The sequence below is a fragment of the Salmo salar genome, chromosome 05, assembly GCF_965601325.2.
Source record: "Salmo salar chromosome 05, fSalSal1, whole genome shotgun sequence".
NCBI classification, from domain to species: domain Eukaryota; kingdom Metazoa; phylum Chordata; class Actinopteri; order Salmoniformes; family Salmonidae; genus Salmo; species Salmo salar.
The window spans coordinates 18,177,885-18,194,516 of NC_138295.1; the positions used below are offsets into that span (position 1 = coordinate 18,177,885).

At 47.5% G+C, this 16,632-nt stretch overlaps 2 protein-coding genes across 2 annotated transcripts; one reads left to right on the forward strand and one right to left on the reverse strand.

The window, feature by feature from the left end:
- Positions 1–1,247: 1,247 nt before the first annotated feature.
- map1lc3cl (microtubule-associated protein 1 light chain 3 gamma, like) lies at positions 1,248–3,370 on the reverse strand. The gene is made up of 4 exons (XM_014198957.3): positions 3,179–3,370; positions 2,889–2,944; positions 2,692–2,798; positions 1,248–2,523 (listed from the first exon to the last, which is right to left on the reverse strand). The coding sequence occupies exons 1-4, from the start codon at positions 3,234–3,236 to the stop codon at positions 2,337–2,339; spliced, it is 408 nt and encodes a 135-aa protein (XP_014054432.2). The 5' UTR covers positions 3,237–3,370; the 3' UTR covers positions 1,248–2,336.
- Positions 3,371–5,246: 1,876 nt separating this feature from the next.
- LOC106604383 (uncharacterized) lies at positions 5,247–15,217 on the forward strand. Its single transcript, XM_014198953.2, has 4 exons — positions 5,247–6,824; positions 10,953–11,181; positions 11,704–11,970; positions 12,160–15,217. Exons 1-4 carry the CDS (start codon positions 6,564–6,566, stop codon positions 14,682–14,684), a joined length of 3,282 nt encoding a protein of 1,093 aa, XP_014054428.1. The 5' UTR covers positions 5,247–6,563; the 3' UTR covers positions 14,685–15,217.
- Positions 15,218–16,632: the final 1,415 nt, after the last annotated feature.

Genomic DNA, 16,632 nt, shown 5'->3' on the forward strand with positions numbered 1-16,632 from the left:
GGCCCTGTGACACACTGACCCCTCCTCACCCCCCTGATGGCCCTGTGACACACTGACCCCTCCTCACCCCCCTGTTCCCCCTGATGGCCCTGTGACACACTGACCCCTCCTCACCCCCCTGATGGCCCTGTGACACACTGACCCCTCCTCACCCCCCTGATGGCCCTGTGACACACTGACCCCTCCTGACCCCCCTGTTCCCCCTGATGGCCCTGTGACACACTGACCCCTCCTGACCCCCCTGTTCCCCCTGATGGCCCTGTGACACACTGACCCCTCGTCACCCCCCTGATGGCCCTGTGACACACTGACCCCTCCTCACCCCCCTGATGGCCCTGTGACACACTGACCCCTCCTGACCCCCCTGTTCCCCCTGATGGCCCTGTGACACACTGACCCCTCCTGACCCCCCTGTTCCCCCTGATGGCCCTGTGACACACTGACCCCTCCTGACCCCCCTGTTCCCCCTGATGGCCCTGTGACACACTGACCCCTCGTCACCCCCCTGATGGCCCTGTGACACACTGACCCCTCCTCACCCCCCTGATGGCCCTGTGACACACTGACCCCTCCTGACCCCCCTGTTCCCCCTGATGGCCCTGTGACACACTGACCCCTCGTCACCCCCCTGATGGCCCTGTGACACACTGACCCCTCCTCACCCCCCTGATGGCCCTGTGACACACTGACCCCTCCTGACCCCCCTGTTCCCCCTGATGGCCCTGTGACACACTGACCCCTCCTGACCCCCCTGTTCCCCCTGATGGCCCTGTGACACACTGACCCCTCCTCACCCCCCTGATGGCCCTGTGACACACTGACCCCTCCTCACCCCCCTGATGGCCCTGTGACACACTGACCCCTCCTGACCCGTACTGTTAAATGCAGCCAGGGGGTTCTGTAACACAACTATGTGTAGAAGGGTGTCACATCTAAGACAGAGGTGGGAAGTAGCATGGCAGCTTTGTGTGAAAGTACAGGTGTGTGTGTGTGTGTGTGTGTGTGTGTGTGTGTGTGTCATGGCATGCCTGTATGTCTGTATGGGGCACAGGTCTGACTCCAGTAATCATACATGACTAGTGTAACTCATGACTCTCTGAAGTTACTGGAACTTGGGTGATGCATGTGAAGTCATGCATTCATGACTTTGTCCGTGAACAGAAAATACATGCTGTTATGATGGTTATATGATGCTATGGGGAATGGTAAGTTACAAGAATGTTTGACTCGCCAAAAATCAAACCATATTATACATTAAAAGGACAGGGAGTTTATTTGGGAATGTCGATTACATTTGATTTTACAGAGCACGGCATTGTTAGATATACAACATGAACATATCTAAGTCTTCATTGAGTGTAAACAGTCCAAATAACACGCCTAACACTTTCTGACTTGTAACATTGTGTGTAATAACACTGTGCCTGAAGGTCACAAATTCACATTTTGTGGAAATTATGTTTCATGAGGAAGACAGAAAGGAGAGCTTATAGTACTAAGAAGTAAGACCAGCAGACTCCTCTCTCCTCTCCTCTCCATCTCAAAACCCATTCGATTTGAAAGCTCGAGGTCCCTCCCCTCTGGTCTTCTCCTCCAATGGGTTTTGAGGAGGAGACGAGGAGAGAGAACGTGAGGAGTACGCAATTGAGATCTTCCCACTGACCTTATTTTCCTCAGTTTCAACATATTTATTTTGAGGGGCGGAGGAGGTAACAGAGGAGATATAGGCCCTTGGGGGAGACCCCAGAGCACCCAACAGACCTCAGTGGTTCCTGGAAGTGATACAATATCCCAACAGGAAGGAATTTCACTTGTCAGGGTGAGTACCCACAATGTAGGGCTTCCTTCGCCAACCCATTTCTCTCTGGTGTTACGACAATGATCTCTACAGATATTTTACTAAATTATTAAAGAGTTATTAGAGAGGTTTCTTTCTATCTCTTAAATCTCATTGAATACATTGATAAATGAAATAGAGTCCAATCATCTCAGTCCAGCTCTGGCAGAGCTGGAAGTGGTCAGAAACGAACCAAGAGAAGGACGAAGGTGCAGTACAGTGATTCGCAGTCCATTTGTGAGGTAGAAGGGCGGGAGAACAGAAGGGCGGGAGAATAGCTCAATCTCAAGAGCTTGAAAATCTAACCTCTCCCCGTTTCCTCCTGTTCACTGTCACTTCATCGTCAAAGACTTGACAGGTGAAAACAATATGCTGGAAGCTCATCATTACTTGGACTGGCTTTCACCTGGCCATTTCTGCCAGATCAGTGCAGTGAAAGAGAGGAAGCGAGGAGAAGACAGATCTTTCAGAAAATTGAGAAGGAGCCCATTGTTTGAGCTCAGCAGGGAGGGGTAGCGTCCACATCCCCTCCGAACATGTCCTGTGAGGCATAGGTGATGTAAAGGAAGCCATCCGCGTCGCTGTACTGGGAGTAGACGTCTCCCATACTGGACGACATGCAGGACATGCTCCTCTCCGACACCAACAAGTACAGAGCCTGGGTGGACTCCAGGTCAATCTTACTCCTGAGGAGAGGTAGAGGATAGGAAGAGGGGTTATCACATGGGTCCTGTGAAGACATGGTCAATACCATATGCACACACACACACTAAACACACACAGACTGTCAGCAAATCTACTTAGATTTTATCATAATACAAATCCTTTTTCACACACCCACAACCAGTGCTCACCTGAGTAGACAGAGGAACTGACCCAAGGTCAGCTCGAATGGAACCAGGAATTTGGTCTTGTCCAATAGGGGAAGGGTTTTCTCACGGAGGCAACGCTCTACGATCACCTTCACAGTTAGAGAACACAGATAGACAACTGTTAGCATTCCTTGCATTTGATTGAAGGCAATCATTTACCAAAATGCAAAATTACTCACGGGTAACTTGTTTGGGAATTTGGTACGAATACTGCACACTTCATGTTTTCTTGTTGCTAGAAAAAGCACAACAGAAGAACATTACTACTTTATTATAGACCACCAGAAGTTATAATATAGGGTGTAGAATGGACTAAAACACCAGGTGAGTCAACCAAAATGTATCATGCACTCTTCAATGACAGGCTATGATCATCTTAATCACCATAATTATAATTGATCAGGAAGACTAGAGCTATCATAAAGAATGACTACAGAATATAACAATCGACGAGAATAGAAGCACCAACCAAGGCATTTTCTTTGCTTGAAAGACATCAGCTCCATAGATTTCTCGAAGGGAGGCATTTTTCTTCTTGGGGTGGTGTTGCTTCTTGCTGTGGCTGCTTGTTGTGCCGGTGGCGGTCCTTGACCCAGGCTGACGGTAATAGTCCCCTCAGGTGGAAGTTTGCACAAACCCCAACACTTCACTGTTCACCGCTGGCTTTTATAGGGAGGCGGGCTACCCTGGGAGGGGTCGATACGTGGCTAAGCTATGGGAATGCTTACATGAACAAAGCTTGGACCCGCTCCTCGTCCTAATGATATGTTGTGTATTGGCCCTGGCCTCATGATTGGTTCAGATCCACTTCACACAGACTGGTTATCTCAGACCACTTACAGCATATCTCAGACGTTGGTGTCATAAGGGTTCACTGTTGAACAATAACAAACAACTCCAGAGGATGTAAACCTCAAACTGTAGCCAATAGTTTTGATATTTGATTATTTTGTGGTTTTAACAGGAATAATGAAATGTTATACTATCTACTTACTCTTAAAGAATCAATCATTTTAGAGTTAGAGAATGGGATACCTACACCATATTGTCAAATCCCCAGGGGTTGTCTGCAAGAGTTCTGTTACAAAGGGTTGTGGTGAAAACTTTTAGATCTCGCTCTTTCACCTTATCTCTCTCTCTCTCCCTCCCTCTCTCTTTCACACACACACACACACACACACACACACACACACACACACACACACCCACCTTTGACCCTTGGTTGGACTGATAGCCAGGTCCATCTGACCACACACGTGACCATTAGGGAACAAAGGCCTGAATAGAGTATTCCCATAATGCTGGTTGTCAGGTTACATGCTTCATTCCGGCATGGATTGTCTGTGCAGTATCTTGTGCATTATCGTTAGAGCCCGATGGGAGGCAAAAGTCACCGATTAGCGATATATCTGCCAATATATAGTTTTTATAGAGGTTGAATGAAAATCTATTTTTTTTTACACAAGAATTACAAGAATGAACAAATATTCTTAATGATTTATTAACAAAATATTAAAATGAACCTTTAAAAACATTTTATTTGTTGTTTACAGGATTTTCACCGAAAAGCATCTATATATCCTCTATAAATACGACAGTAAATACAAAACTTGTTTAGTTGAGCTTTATTTATTTTACCTTTATTTAACTAGGCAAGTCCGTTCTTATTTACAAATTCTTATTTACAATGACGGCCTGCTAAATTAGACACGTCTTTAAGTTGTACCTATCTATGGCAATGGATTAGAAGTATGCAAAGGTTTTTGTGCTAAACCACCACAAGGGGTGGCTGGTTGAATTAAATAAAATTGGTCTCAAAGTCAATCTGAAACTGCACTGTTCACAAATTCACAAATAAGCGTTGACAAGTTCACAAATGCCGTTCGTAATGTCACCACTAGCATTTGTCTTGAGTAGATTTACAAAAGGTAATGTAAACAAACAATCCCATTAATAATGGCAACCTATGAAGGGCATAAACTCATTACATTACATAAGTTCATTACAACAATGTTTTCTTACAGAAACCATCAATTCTAAATGTATTGGCTATACACTAACTGCAAATGGCATGTGCTGATGGCTGAAAACTTTATGCAGGGAAATGCTTGCCACTGGTTTTAGGCACACCACATTTAGCTTGCTAACGTTACTTATCTCATCATGAATGCAAGCACAGGGCCTGAAATGATAGATCTGCGCCAAATGTTTTGCTTTTTGCCGATTGCATATTTCGGAAAACTAAACAAATAAGCCCACCAGCAAACATAGGAAAAATAGGCCGAGACAATAACAGCGTTATTTTTGTATCGAAGAGCGTTCACTTTGGCAGTGTTAGCACATAAATAGCACAGACTGCTAGCTAGCGAGCTAAGGTAACAACTACCTTCCTGGCTAGATAGCTAAGCTAACTATCTCGCTGGCCAGCTAACGTTAACTAAGTGAGAATGTGATGAGGACAGGGCTGCTTGCTTGGTTAAGTCGACTTTTGATTATTTACTTATTCAAATACGCTGGCTACGGCAAGCTACTCACCTGTCAAACCAATCCTGTTGTGACCTAGGGCTGGATGATGTTCAGTTCTTCAGGCAACCATTGAAAATGTCAAAAAATGATCGCAAAAGAACAGAGTTATTTGTTTATTATATGTATATAATATCGGCGCTTTATCTGTGGAATAAAGACCGATACAAATATTTATGTGAAAGGCTAGTATCAGTCAACCGATGCATCGGTCGGGCTCTAGTTATCTTTATGCGGTGCTTTATCCCTCTCCCTTTGGATTGTATGCACTTTGAAAAACAGGGGGCTTTATGGATTAGTGTATCTTGCTCTCTAGGTGGGAGAATGTTGCCCCACTTACATAATTAGAGTTTGAACAATCCCCTTTGAAATACTCTCAGGTTTGTTTTGCTGTGAGAAAACATGAATTATAGAATAGATCTAGAGATCAAATAAACTACTCTAGGCCAAAACCAAAACTGTTCTGGGAATGAACCTGGTGTTGTCACAAGGCTGCTCTCTGCTGGTTGAAGGTTGACATAACAGAGCAAGGGGTAGAGATGGGGGAGGTGCACCTGTCCGAATCCAAAAGGGCAGAACTTATCCATACAACCCAAATAGGTGATTGATGCAACTGTAACTTGAACATTTCGTTTTCAGACTCACAATAATAGTAAACTTGTCAATCTAGATATTTCATTCGAGGAGTCTTTGTAACACTTTTTGAAACAGTCTTTGCATCTTTGTGTTATTATGCTTCCATAGACTAAGTTATGAACGTGGTGAACGTTATCACCTTTATTATAGCCCGTCACTCATCGTGTATTTGAACATTTCCCTGTGTGTTTTGGAATAGTTTGGCGGCCAAGGGATTTTCAAGGCGTATATTCGAAAACTTCCCTGGCCAATCCGTTTCAAGCTTTGGAACGTTACCTCCTCGGCTCCTCCCCGTGGACACATTTTTCTTGATCCAATGTAACGTTATTTACAGCGTTGTTACGTCGGGTCTATCGTGAACATCATTTGCATGAAGTACTGAATGGTCGGACACAATTGGGTGATCATAATACGAAACCAAAATTGAGGATTAAGATTGAATATGGTTTGATCATCTCTTTAGTGTCATACATTTGACTCTTTAGTCAACATGCTTCAATGTAATATGGCTTAGATTTAATTATGTAGACTAGGCTATTTTGCCAACGAATCATTGGTTTAACTGGGCGGGAGGATACAATGTTGCTATATTGTCGATCGTGAGAACATATGTTGCACTGACTTTAGCTGGACCGTAGCCCATTGTCATTGAGACTGAGCTCCTAGTCTAAAGCGCCCCGGATTCAGCCTCTACAATGCCTGGCCGCCGCAGTTGTGTGAATTCGCTCTGGTCTGGCACGGAGCGGGTTCGGATTGGCGAGCGGCTGAAAGCGACCCTGGCCGGAATCCTTGAGCTGGATTTGCTCCGGTGCCAACATCTGGACATGATCGATGCGGCGCTGGACCTCAAAGACACCAGTAGCACCGGTACCACGGTGACTGTCATCACCGATCAACAGGAGAAAAACCTCGAGAGCGCAGCCTCGGATGGCTCTGCGACATCCCGCAGGCAACAGGTCAGTGCGTAGTCCCAGATCTCTTGACAAGATTGGTTGCTATTAAATATGAATGCATTCAGATCTGCCAGTAGGGCATTTTTATCCCGTTGCATCAAACAGACTGCTGCGCTTCAATAGCCTTGATTGAGCGATAGTCATAAGCACGGAGCTATAGCGTACTGATTACACAATGGTGTTTGACCAGTCTATTAGAAATGACAGTGATACATCCGCATCCACTGCTTGTAATTCCGTTTTGTATCAGTCAAGGTTATGTAGAATACAAAGGGTGTTATGGTTCTGTCCCCTTTATGGATCTCATATGATGAGATTGTCAATGTCCACATCTTTTCACCGTCCAGTTTTCCCCAAGGACATGACATAGAATGTATCGGTGTAAAGAATGTACACTTGGTACGCACCCTATAGATACAAGCATACACCTAGGTCAGGTCATACTGTAGATGACAGATGCCTACAGAGTTTTATATTCTGTATCGGCCAAAAGTCTTCTGTGTAAATACGCTACTGTAGTATGTGAATACATTGATCTTTTTGTGTGAGATAAGATCATTTGGTTGGGAAAGACCCATAGTAAGACAAGTTGGTACACACATTGAAGTAGACCTATTGAATAAAGACCTTATTCATTTTAACTCTCACCATGGATGTGGCCTTCAGCTTTCATTGTTACCATTTGGACAACTGTTAGGCCTAGTTGGTACAATACTAAGAATAGAATGCAGAAGGCCACAGAGCCCTCCCTACATTGCCTCATAACGGAGTTGGAAGTTTGAAGCTTAACCTGAGTCTGTGAACCCTGTCCTCATGCAGGGTAGGTTATCATACTGGTTTGTTGTTCCAGTGTTTGGTGAACAGTCACTTAGCTCCAGTAATAGAGACAACTCAAGTCATTCCCTTTTTCTTAATCAAATAGAGAATGGTCAACTGATCCCGAGGTAAGGAATCAGCACTACTTACTGCTTTTTCCTTCTCAGAAACACTGCACCAATTTATTCTCTATAGATTCCCTGTGACGTTCAGCAGCTATGCTAAATGGTATTAGTCATCACAATAACCATAGAGAGAGGCTCTACTTGCCCTTCCATCCGCCAACGCAGACCCTATTAGCATATTAAACAACAGATTGAGAGACAAGTTGCTTCTGCTGTTGTTGTTTCCAACATGACCAACGTTATCACCGACCCAATTCTGCCCACTGGGGAGAGAAGAGAGGAGATGGGAAGAGGAGAGAAGAGAGGAGATAGGGAAGAAGAGAGGAGAGAGGGAAGAGGAGAGGATAGAAGAGAGGAGAGAGGGAAGAATAGAGGAGAGAGGGAAGAGGAGAGGATAGAAGAGAGGAGAGAGGGAAGAGGAGAGGAGAGAGGGAAGAGGAGAGAAGAGAGGAGATAGGGAAGAAGAGAGGAGAGAGGGAAGAGGAGAGAAGAGAGGAGAGAGGGAAGAATAGAGGAGAGAGGGAAGAGGAGAGAAGAGAGGAGAGAGGGAAGAAGAGAGGAGAGAGGGAAGAGGAGAGGATAGAAGAGAGGAGAGAGGTAAGAGGAGAGAAGAGAGGAGAGAGGGAAGAGGAGAGAAGAGAGGAGAAAGGGAAGAGGAGAGAAGAGAGGAGAGAGGGAAGAGGAGAGAAGAGAGGAGAGAGGGAAGAGGAGAGGAGAGAGGGAAGAGGATAGAAGAGAGGAGAGAGGGAAGAGGATAGAAGAGAGGAGAGAGGGAAAAGGATAGAAGAGAGGAGAGAGGGAAAAGGATAGAAGAGAGGAGAGAGGGAAGAGGAGAGAGGGAAGAGGAGAGAGGGAAGAGGAGAGGAGATAGGAGATAGGGAAGAGGAGAGATGGAAGAGAAGAGAGGGAAGAGGAGAGATGGAAGATGGTAGAGAGGGAAAAGGTGAGATGGAAGATGGTAGAGAGGGAAAAGGTGAGAGGGAAGATGGTAGAGAGGGAAAAGGTGAGGTGGAAGATGGTAGAGAGGGAAAAGGTGAGATGGAAGATGGTAGAGAGGGAAAAGGTGAGAGGGAAGATGGTAGAGAGGGAAAAGGTGAGATGGAAGATGGTAGAGAGGGAAAAGGTGAGAGGGAAGAGGGGAAAGATGACTGGAGATACAGACTGCAGTTAGTCTCTCTCTCGCTCCCTCTCTCTCTCTCTCTCTGGCTATTTTAACTATCACAGTGGGGTAACAGTAGTACAGTACTGTTGCACCCCATCAACACTTGATTTGCTGCCAAAGCCCACACTGTGATCACTCTCACCAGCATTCTTCTATGTACATTTGGACCATGACATGTATTGCTGGCCCTATATCAATCTCCAGCCCACACAGATAAACATGACGTCAGAGGGCATTATCTTAGATTGAAACGTCAGTCTCCTCTGCTTCTTCAGTTAAAGTAAACAGAATGAATCAATAATGCATAGTGCGCAATGCATAAGCATATGTTTTATCAATAACCAATGTCTGCCTGCTAGTGCTGTTGGTAATGTAGCTTACCTTTCCCAACATGACATCTCAAAGTATTTAGTGTTATCACAATGATGCGCCCTATTTTGAAAATAACAACTTAAAGGCTTTATAGAGCATTCATAAAGTGTTCGTAAGCCCTACATACTGTAGATACCTAATGAAAGTACGTCACAAAAGTATGTTATGTACATTCACATTCCGTACGGGAATAATTCTTTTTTTAATGAAATGTATGCATTCACTACTGTAAGTCGCTCTGGATAAGAGCGTCTGCTAAATGACTAAAATGTAAAATGTAAATGTATATGTAGTCCTTCATTCTAATTGGAGTATTTGCTGTGATTTGTCTGTGCATTGTGTAGACATATTGTTTCTTTAGGGTAAATGTCTGTCTCACATAGAGGGATATCATATTACAGAGCTCTTCGTGCCGAGGGCCTCCACCTCTCTCTCTCTCTCTCTCTCTCTCTCTCTCTCTCTCTCTCTCTCTCTCTCCTCCTGATTTGATCATAACCATCTCACTGTAACATTACACTGGTGTAACATGGTTCACATTATGTCCATGGAAGAGTGTGGGGGGTGTACATGGCCCTGACGGTTATCAGTGTGTGTTTGTGTGCTTGCGCAAGCCAGTGTTAGTCTTAGTGCTATTTGCTATTTGTGTTTCAGTGTGTGGCAGGCAGGCTTTGGATGAGTTAGATATACTTCTGCTACGTCTGTTGTGTGGGTGGAGTGAGCAGGAACCAGAGAGCAGCTGTAGCTATGGTGAGGAGGGGGTGGCTTTAACTTATTATGGAGTGGGGTTGGGGGTTGGGGGGGTTAAGATGCCACTCTCTGCCTCTCACAGGCACCCCCCTCCCCCACTACCTCTTTCATATACTTGCTCTTTCACTCCACTTTTCACTCACCATTAGCTCCCCCACTCTCAAGCACCCACTCACTTCCCCTTAGAAAATACCTTTTCTAACTTCATCAAATGTGGAAAAAGTAGCGAGAGACAGAGAAAACTAAACATGGCTGGTAAGCAGGATCAAGGTCTAACTTTTTTCCCTGCACCCACGCCCCCTGTCATCCCCCCTTATCCCTCCTTCTGCTCTTTGTTACATCATCTGTCTTCCCCTATTCTTCCTTTAAGTCCCCCTCTCCCCCTCTGAGTGAGGATGCATCCTAAATGGCACCCTATTCCCTATGTAGTGCTCTACTTTAAACCATCGCCCAATGGGTCCTGGTCAAAAATAGTGCACTAGATAGGGAATAGTGTGCCATTTGGGACACACTGCCTTCCCTTCTCAGTTAGGCAGTATGAGTCACCTGTATTGTCTCCTGTTTATCTCCGTAGTAACGGAGGATTGATCAGGCCTGGCAGTGAACAAAGCCCCCTGTTGTCCCTATCACCCAATCAGGCTAATATAGGGCATCACCGCAGAGGTCATGAGTAATCACGTTCATCTAAGTAAGAAGAAAGTCATGAATTGGCTATTGAGGAGAAAGAATACGTCATATTCTGTTTTTGTGTCTGAGTCTTGAAACACGAGTGTTCTAGAACTTCCAGTAAGGCTGATGACATCAGTGTTTGGTAAATAAGAACATTAGAGATCCATTCTACACCACTCTCTAATTATCATCTCTTTAAAGACATGTTGTGGCTTGAACACCCGTTTTTATGTTTTTCAGGTTCCTTCTCCACCTTCAGAAACAGTGTTACCATGCCACACCAGCACGTTGGACAAGGACAGTGTGGGGAACTCTGGTGGAGATGGGCTGGTTCATTCCAGAGGTGATGGGGTTGGTGGGGATGACTCACGCTGGTCCACCCTCTCTTGGGATGCCCCGTCTGACCTGCTCTCCCCCCCGGACCTTGATGGTGCAGTCCAGGTGGACTATGACTCCAGGCCCAGCTCAGGTACTGGACTGTGTGATCCTACCATGGGGGGTCTTTTGGGGGTGGTCTGTGACACCCATACGGCTTTGGCCAGGGCTGGACTATCACATCTGGGGCCCTGGGATACCTACCTCCAGGCCCCCCCCCCCCCCACCCGAATAAACAATGGCTTGTGACGTGTTCATATGCTATCTGGGGGGGCCCCGACCGCCATGTTCGTAATAGGCTATCTGGGGGGGCCCTGCGTGCTCGTTCGGTAATCTGGCCCTGGCTTTGCCCAACAACACTTCTCACCTTAAGTTTTGTTTACTTTGTGAGATACCGTGTTGCAAAGCCGTATTAAATATTAACCTTCAACTTTTCTGTCCCTGTTCCTTTATTTACCCTCTCATGTTATCTTTTCAACACCACTTACTCACTCCTTTCTTGCAAATCACTCTTTCTCTGGACCTACACTCCCACCTTTCTTTCTTTCTTTCTCTCTATTTATCTTTCTCTCTCCCATCTCTCTTCCCCTCGCTTTATTTCTCCCACCCTCGGTAGGCTTTTATTCGGTCAGTGGCAGCTCCCTATCAGACTCCTGCTACTCTGTGTCCAGTGAGGCAGTCCTGGCCCAAGGGGGTCCAGTACCAGGTGGGCAAGTCCGGGCCGGACCAGGAGCACCCTCAGGGGGAGCCTTCAGGCTGTGGGAACAGCGGCCCCTCTCTGCAGACCACAGTGACATCCAGTGGCCGGAGGCCGCGCAGCAGCCAAGAACTCAGCGCATTGAGGAGACCACAGAGATCAGTGATAGGAGACCAGTATCTACGGGTCAGATATAACACACATATGGACATTCAAATGCACTCACATAAACACACGGACCCTTCAGTACAGTTCATCTGTATTTAACCAGTAGTGTTCCAGAGAGTCCTGGGACCATAGTCCTAGATAAATGCTTTTGCTTCTTTATAAGCTGACTGATATTCATAAACTTTCTCTCTCATCCTTTGAACCCAGGTGACCTGGAAATAAACAGTCTCTTCTTCCTGTCTGACCTGTGCTCCAGCCTGGGTGACCCCCATCCCGGCTCCCTCCTCCCACTCGCTGACCCCCGACCCCAACTCGACCCCAGGTTCTGTTCTGACCTGGTGTCCCGGAGGACCAAGGAGGTGTACCATTATCCCAGCCCCCTCCATGCCGTGGCCCTCCAGAGCCCCCTATTCACCTCCAGTCAGGACCCCTCACCCTCCTCTTGCCTCTCCCCGAGTCCGGACTCCTCTGCCCAGGCTGAGGAATCTCAGTCCACCCCCCTCTTCCGGCCCCCCCACCCTCCTCACCCCTCCACCTTCACCCAGCTAGAGCAGTACATCACCAGGCTGGCTCGCCAGTACCGCAGTCGGGTTGCCCCCTCTGACACCACCCCTACCGCCACCCCTGGGCCAGGTTGCCGCAGGGGCCCCAGAACCCCTGGCCACGGCTCCACTCAGTCGCTGTTGGCCTTCGAGAGCCGCAGTACCCCCTCCAACCTGACAGTGGGCAGTGTGACACCCTGCAAGTCTTTTCTGGGTAACTCTGCGCGGGTCAGCCTCAGCAATATCGGTAAGAAGGCCAGTAGGAACTCCATCAACCTGGGCCACCTGCCTTCTGTGACAGGAGAGGACCTCAAAATCAACCTCCACCTCAACCTCAGTCTCAACCTCAGCCCCAATCTGAACAAAAACCTGGGTTTAAACTCAAACTCGAAGGAAGGTATTAGCACTAGTGGTGTATTAAGGAGTGACCATGCTATCCCCACTGCCTCCCCCTCTCCTTCCACCTCCTCCCTCTCCACCGCCGCCACTCCCACCCCTGCCCTGAGGTCTCGGCCACGCATCTCAACATGTCCCTCCAACCTCAATCACCGAAGCTCTCTGGAGGTCACCGGGTCAGGGGCTGGGTCAGGGCTAGGGTTCTCCCGCTCGCTGGACTGGAGTGGACTGGATTCTTCACCAGGGAAAGTGACAAGGAGTCAACCCAGCGTCAATGCCCCGGACGCCAGCCCTAGTAAGCTCAGCGAGGACTCAGCGATGGTGGGGGAGATCTCCCGTCTCTCTGGCCTGCCCCGGGCTGTGGTGGTGGGCCTGATGGAGCAGGGCGTAGAGCTGGATGTCGACTGCTTCCAGAGCGATGCTGAGAGAAGAGGTCAGGGGTCAGAGTTTAAAGCCCAAAGCTCCTCCCCTTCCTCCCACCAGATAGCCCAGAATGACCACCAGTCTCATCATCATGATTATTCCAGCGTCCATCACCTCCACGCCAGTAACGAGACTGACCTTGACCCCCAGAGGCCGATCCAGCTGTCCCTCAGTGTCACCCACTCCCCACAGTCTCACTCCGGCCTCACACCTCCCAACTCCTCCAGTCCCCATTCCAGTAGCCCCAATCACCCTTACCAGTCCACCTCAACCCACCCACCTAGCCATCATCATATCACCCACCACCACACACACACCTTCCACTGCCAACAAACCCCTTCCCCATCTGACCCCGCCTCTTCCCCCTCGTCCCGTGACCGCCCCAGGGTACGCTCCCCACCCCGCCCTCTCCAGCCCTCCCCCCTCGCCAATACTCCGTTCTCTGTGTTCCGGCGGGATGACCCATTCCAGTGCTCCCTGCCTCGCGTCAGGGACAGCAGCTCGCCACAAAGGGGCAGCATCCGGCCCAGAGGGGGGTCACTACGGCAGGGTGCAGGGGGTGGAGGGGGTAGATGGAGGGTAGATGGGGAGGGAGAAGGATGGAAGAGGGTGGATGGGGAGGGGCTCTACCAGGGGAAGCATGCGTCCAAGGAGTTGGTGAGGGCATCGACGGTGAGCAGCTTCCACAGGAAACAGAGGTGCTACAGCAGCAACTGGGGAGAGGAAGGCAGTCACGACACGGCCCAGACGCCAAAGAAGGGGGCAGCCAAACTCTGGAGGGGCTTCGAAGGACGTTCATGGGGGAAAGAGGCTGAGGAAGAGGAGAACAAGGAGAGGTGGAAGAGAGAGGGGATCAGGAGAAAGGAGAAAGATGACCAAAAGGAGAAGCATGCCAAGGCAGAGAGGCGAGAGAAAGAGAGCAGTGCCTCAAAACGCAAAGGGAAGGGCGGTGGTGGCTGGGACAAGCGTAGCTCCAGCCTGAGGCTGTCCAGACGGGCTCTGTTCCGCAGTGAGTCCCAGGGGGACGTGCTGGAGCCTCGAGCCCAGAAAGAGGAGCGTCTGAGGGGGGCACAGTGGACCTCCTCCCTGGAGCTCAGCATGGAGCGGGTTCGTCCGTTGGCATTGGGAAGAAGAGGGGAAGAAGACAAGCGCCTGTCCTCTACTGCCAGCCTCTTCCACCTCTCTCGCTCTCAGAGTCTGGAGGGAAGCTGTCCCTCCCTCTCTCCTCCTCTCTCCTCCCCATCGTTCTCGCCATCCCCTCCTCCTTCTCGGGCAACCCTCACACGCTCGCGCTCACTGAGAGACCTGAGTAGAAGGGTGTTTAGCTCAGTGAGGTCTCTGAGTTTGAAACACAAGACGTCGAGAAAGTGAGATGATCACAATAAATGAAAGTGTTTTTTCCACTAAATCAAATCAAATGTATTTATATAGCCCTTCTTACATCAGCTGATATCTCAAAGTGCTGTACAGAAACCCAGCCTAAAACCCCAAACCACTAAGTTACAGTCAATATTTCAGTCGGTTGTATTTTGATTGATAAGGCGGTGCCAATGTTATGAATCTGTTGAACTTGACTCTCAGTAGTGTGTGACTGTGAGTGGTCCCCTCTGCATGCAACTCTGTGACTTATCTCTGTGCGCTGTCATGGCTATTGTGAGCTTGTTCTCCTCTCTGAGTGTATATCAAATCAAACCTTATATACTGTATGTTGCCTTTGAAGTACAATCATATTGGCCATAAAGACCAAAATCAACAAACAAATTGTGCTATAAATTGATATTGTGCTCAGGATTTTGAAATGGATCTCAATAAAGTAATAATAAGAATAAAATGTTATTTGAAACAAATGTGTGTATTATTACAAATGTGTGTATTATTATTAATAAAGGAAACTTGTAATTATACTTTTGACTCTGTGTGAATACTTCCATCCACCTCCAACACTTCACACTGAGGGTCTAAAACATTATGAACAGTGTCTTTCCATGACATAGATTGACCAGGTGAAAGCTATGATCCCTTATTGATGTAAACTGTTAAATCCACTTCAATCAGTGTAGATGAAGGGAAGGAGACAGGTTGAAGAAGGATTTATAAGTCTTGAAACAATTGAGACATGGATTGTTTATGAGTGCCATTCAGAGGTTGAATGGGCAAGACAAGATAAGTGCCTATGAACAGGGTATGGTTGTAAGTGCCAGGCGCACCGGTTTGTGTCAAGAACTGCAACGCTGCTGGGTTTTTCACGCTCAACAGTTTTCTGTGTGTATCAAGAATGGTCCACCACACAAAGGACATCCAGCCAACTTAACAACTGTGGGAAGCATTAGAGTCAACATGGGCCAGCATCCCTGTGGAATGCTTGACACGTTGGAGAGTCCATGCCCCGACGAATTGAGGCTGTTCTGAGGACAAAAGTCAATATGAGGAAGGTGTTCCTAATGTTTGGTATATCGCTGTAGTAAAGGCTGTAATTTCAAAAAAGATTTAAGTTTAATCAAAACATTTTGTACACAAAAAGGAACATGAGTGATTATGCGACCAGAAACAACCACTTTCAGAAGGCATAACAGGACTGAGGTGAACAGTGCACAAATAGTCTCTCTTTAGCACCCTCGCTTTGACCTTCAACCCTTATGCTGAAACTCCAACAATTTAGCTCCATCTCCCTGTTGGTCATCAGGCACAAATATTCTCTATAGCATAACAGGCTCTTCAGTAGGATCAGCCTGATCAAGCCTCTGCACAGAATCAATTATCTATAAAAAAGGAATAATCTTGCCTCGTAAATAACTAGTCACTATGTGATCCATATTAGCAAACCTGCGCAGCACCTTACTCAGACCGATTCCCTGAAACGTGCTGTAACTCTTCTCAGGTGTCCAGTCCAAGCTTGGTTCCTCTTTCTTCTCCAGTGCTCTTCTCCATCCTCAGTCAGGGTCAGAACAACAGAACATCCCTCCTGATGGGAACTTAATTCTGCGTGACTCCTCCGCTGGCCCCCTCCCCGGCTCTCTGACTGGAGGAGAACATGCCCCGGTACAGAGCCTTCTCCTTCTGGTACTCCGTGCTCAGCCTCTCCTCCGCTCGCTGCAGGTGCCTCCTCACATTAGTGTCTGTCAAAGAGAGACAGTGACAAATACAGTGATTTCAATTTCACTCAACATTAGGGGAATGGGAATAGCATAGAGACACAATAATACAATAAAATGTGTTCTACTTCATTCTGTTGGGGAATTGTACAGTATGCCTAGGCTTATAACACGCCCTCACAACTCATCAATAATCTGTTTTGTTTTACTGAAAGGTAGTTCCTTTA

What these genes read in the sequence shown, in the direction of transcription:
- LOC106604383 (XM_014198953.2), top strand. Translation starts at nt 6,564, where the DNA reads ATGCCTGGCCGCCGCAGTTGTGTGAATTCGCTCTGGTCTGGCACGGAG. An exon ending in CGACATCCCGCAGGCAACAG is followed by an intron (nt 6,825 to 10,952) that starts GTCAGTGCGTAG and finishes TATGTTTTTCAG; the next exon opens with GTTCCTTCTCCACCTTCAGA. An exon ending in TGACTCCAGGCCCAGCTCAG is followed by an intron (nt 11,182 to 11,703) that starts GTACTGGACTGT and finishes CACCCTCGGTAG; the next exon opens with GCTTTTATTCGGTCAGTGGC.
- map1lc3cl (XM_014198957.3), bottom strand. Translation starts at nt 3,236, where the DNA reads ATGCCTCCCTTCGAGAAATCTATGGAGCTGATGTCTTTCAAGCAAAGA. An exon ending in CAAGCAAAGAAAATGCCTTG is followed by an intron (nt 2,945 to 3,178) that starts GTTGGTGCTTCT and finishes TGCTTTTTCTAG; the next exon opens with CAACAAGAAAACATGAAGTG. An exon ending in CAGTTCCTCTGTCTACTCAG is followed by an intron (nt 2,524 to 2,691) that starts GTGAGCACTGGT and finishes ACCTCTCCTCAG; the next exon opens with GAGTAAGATTGACCTGGAGT.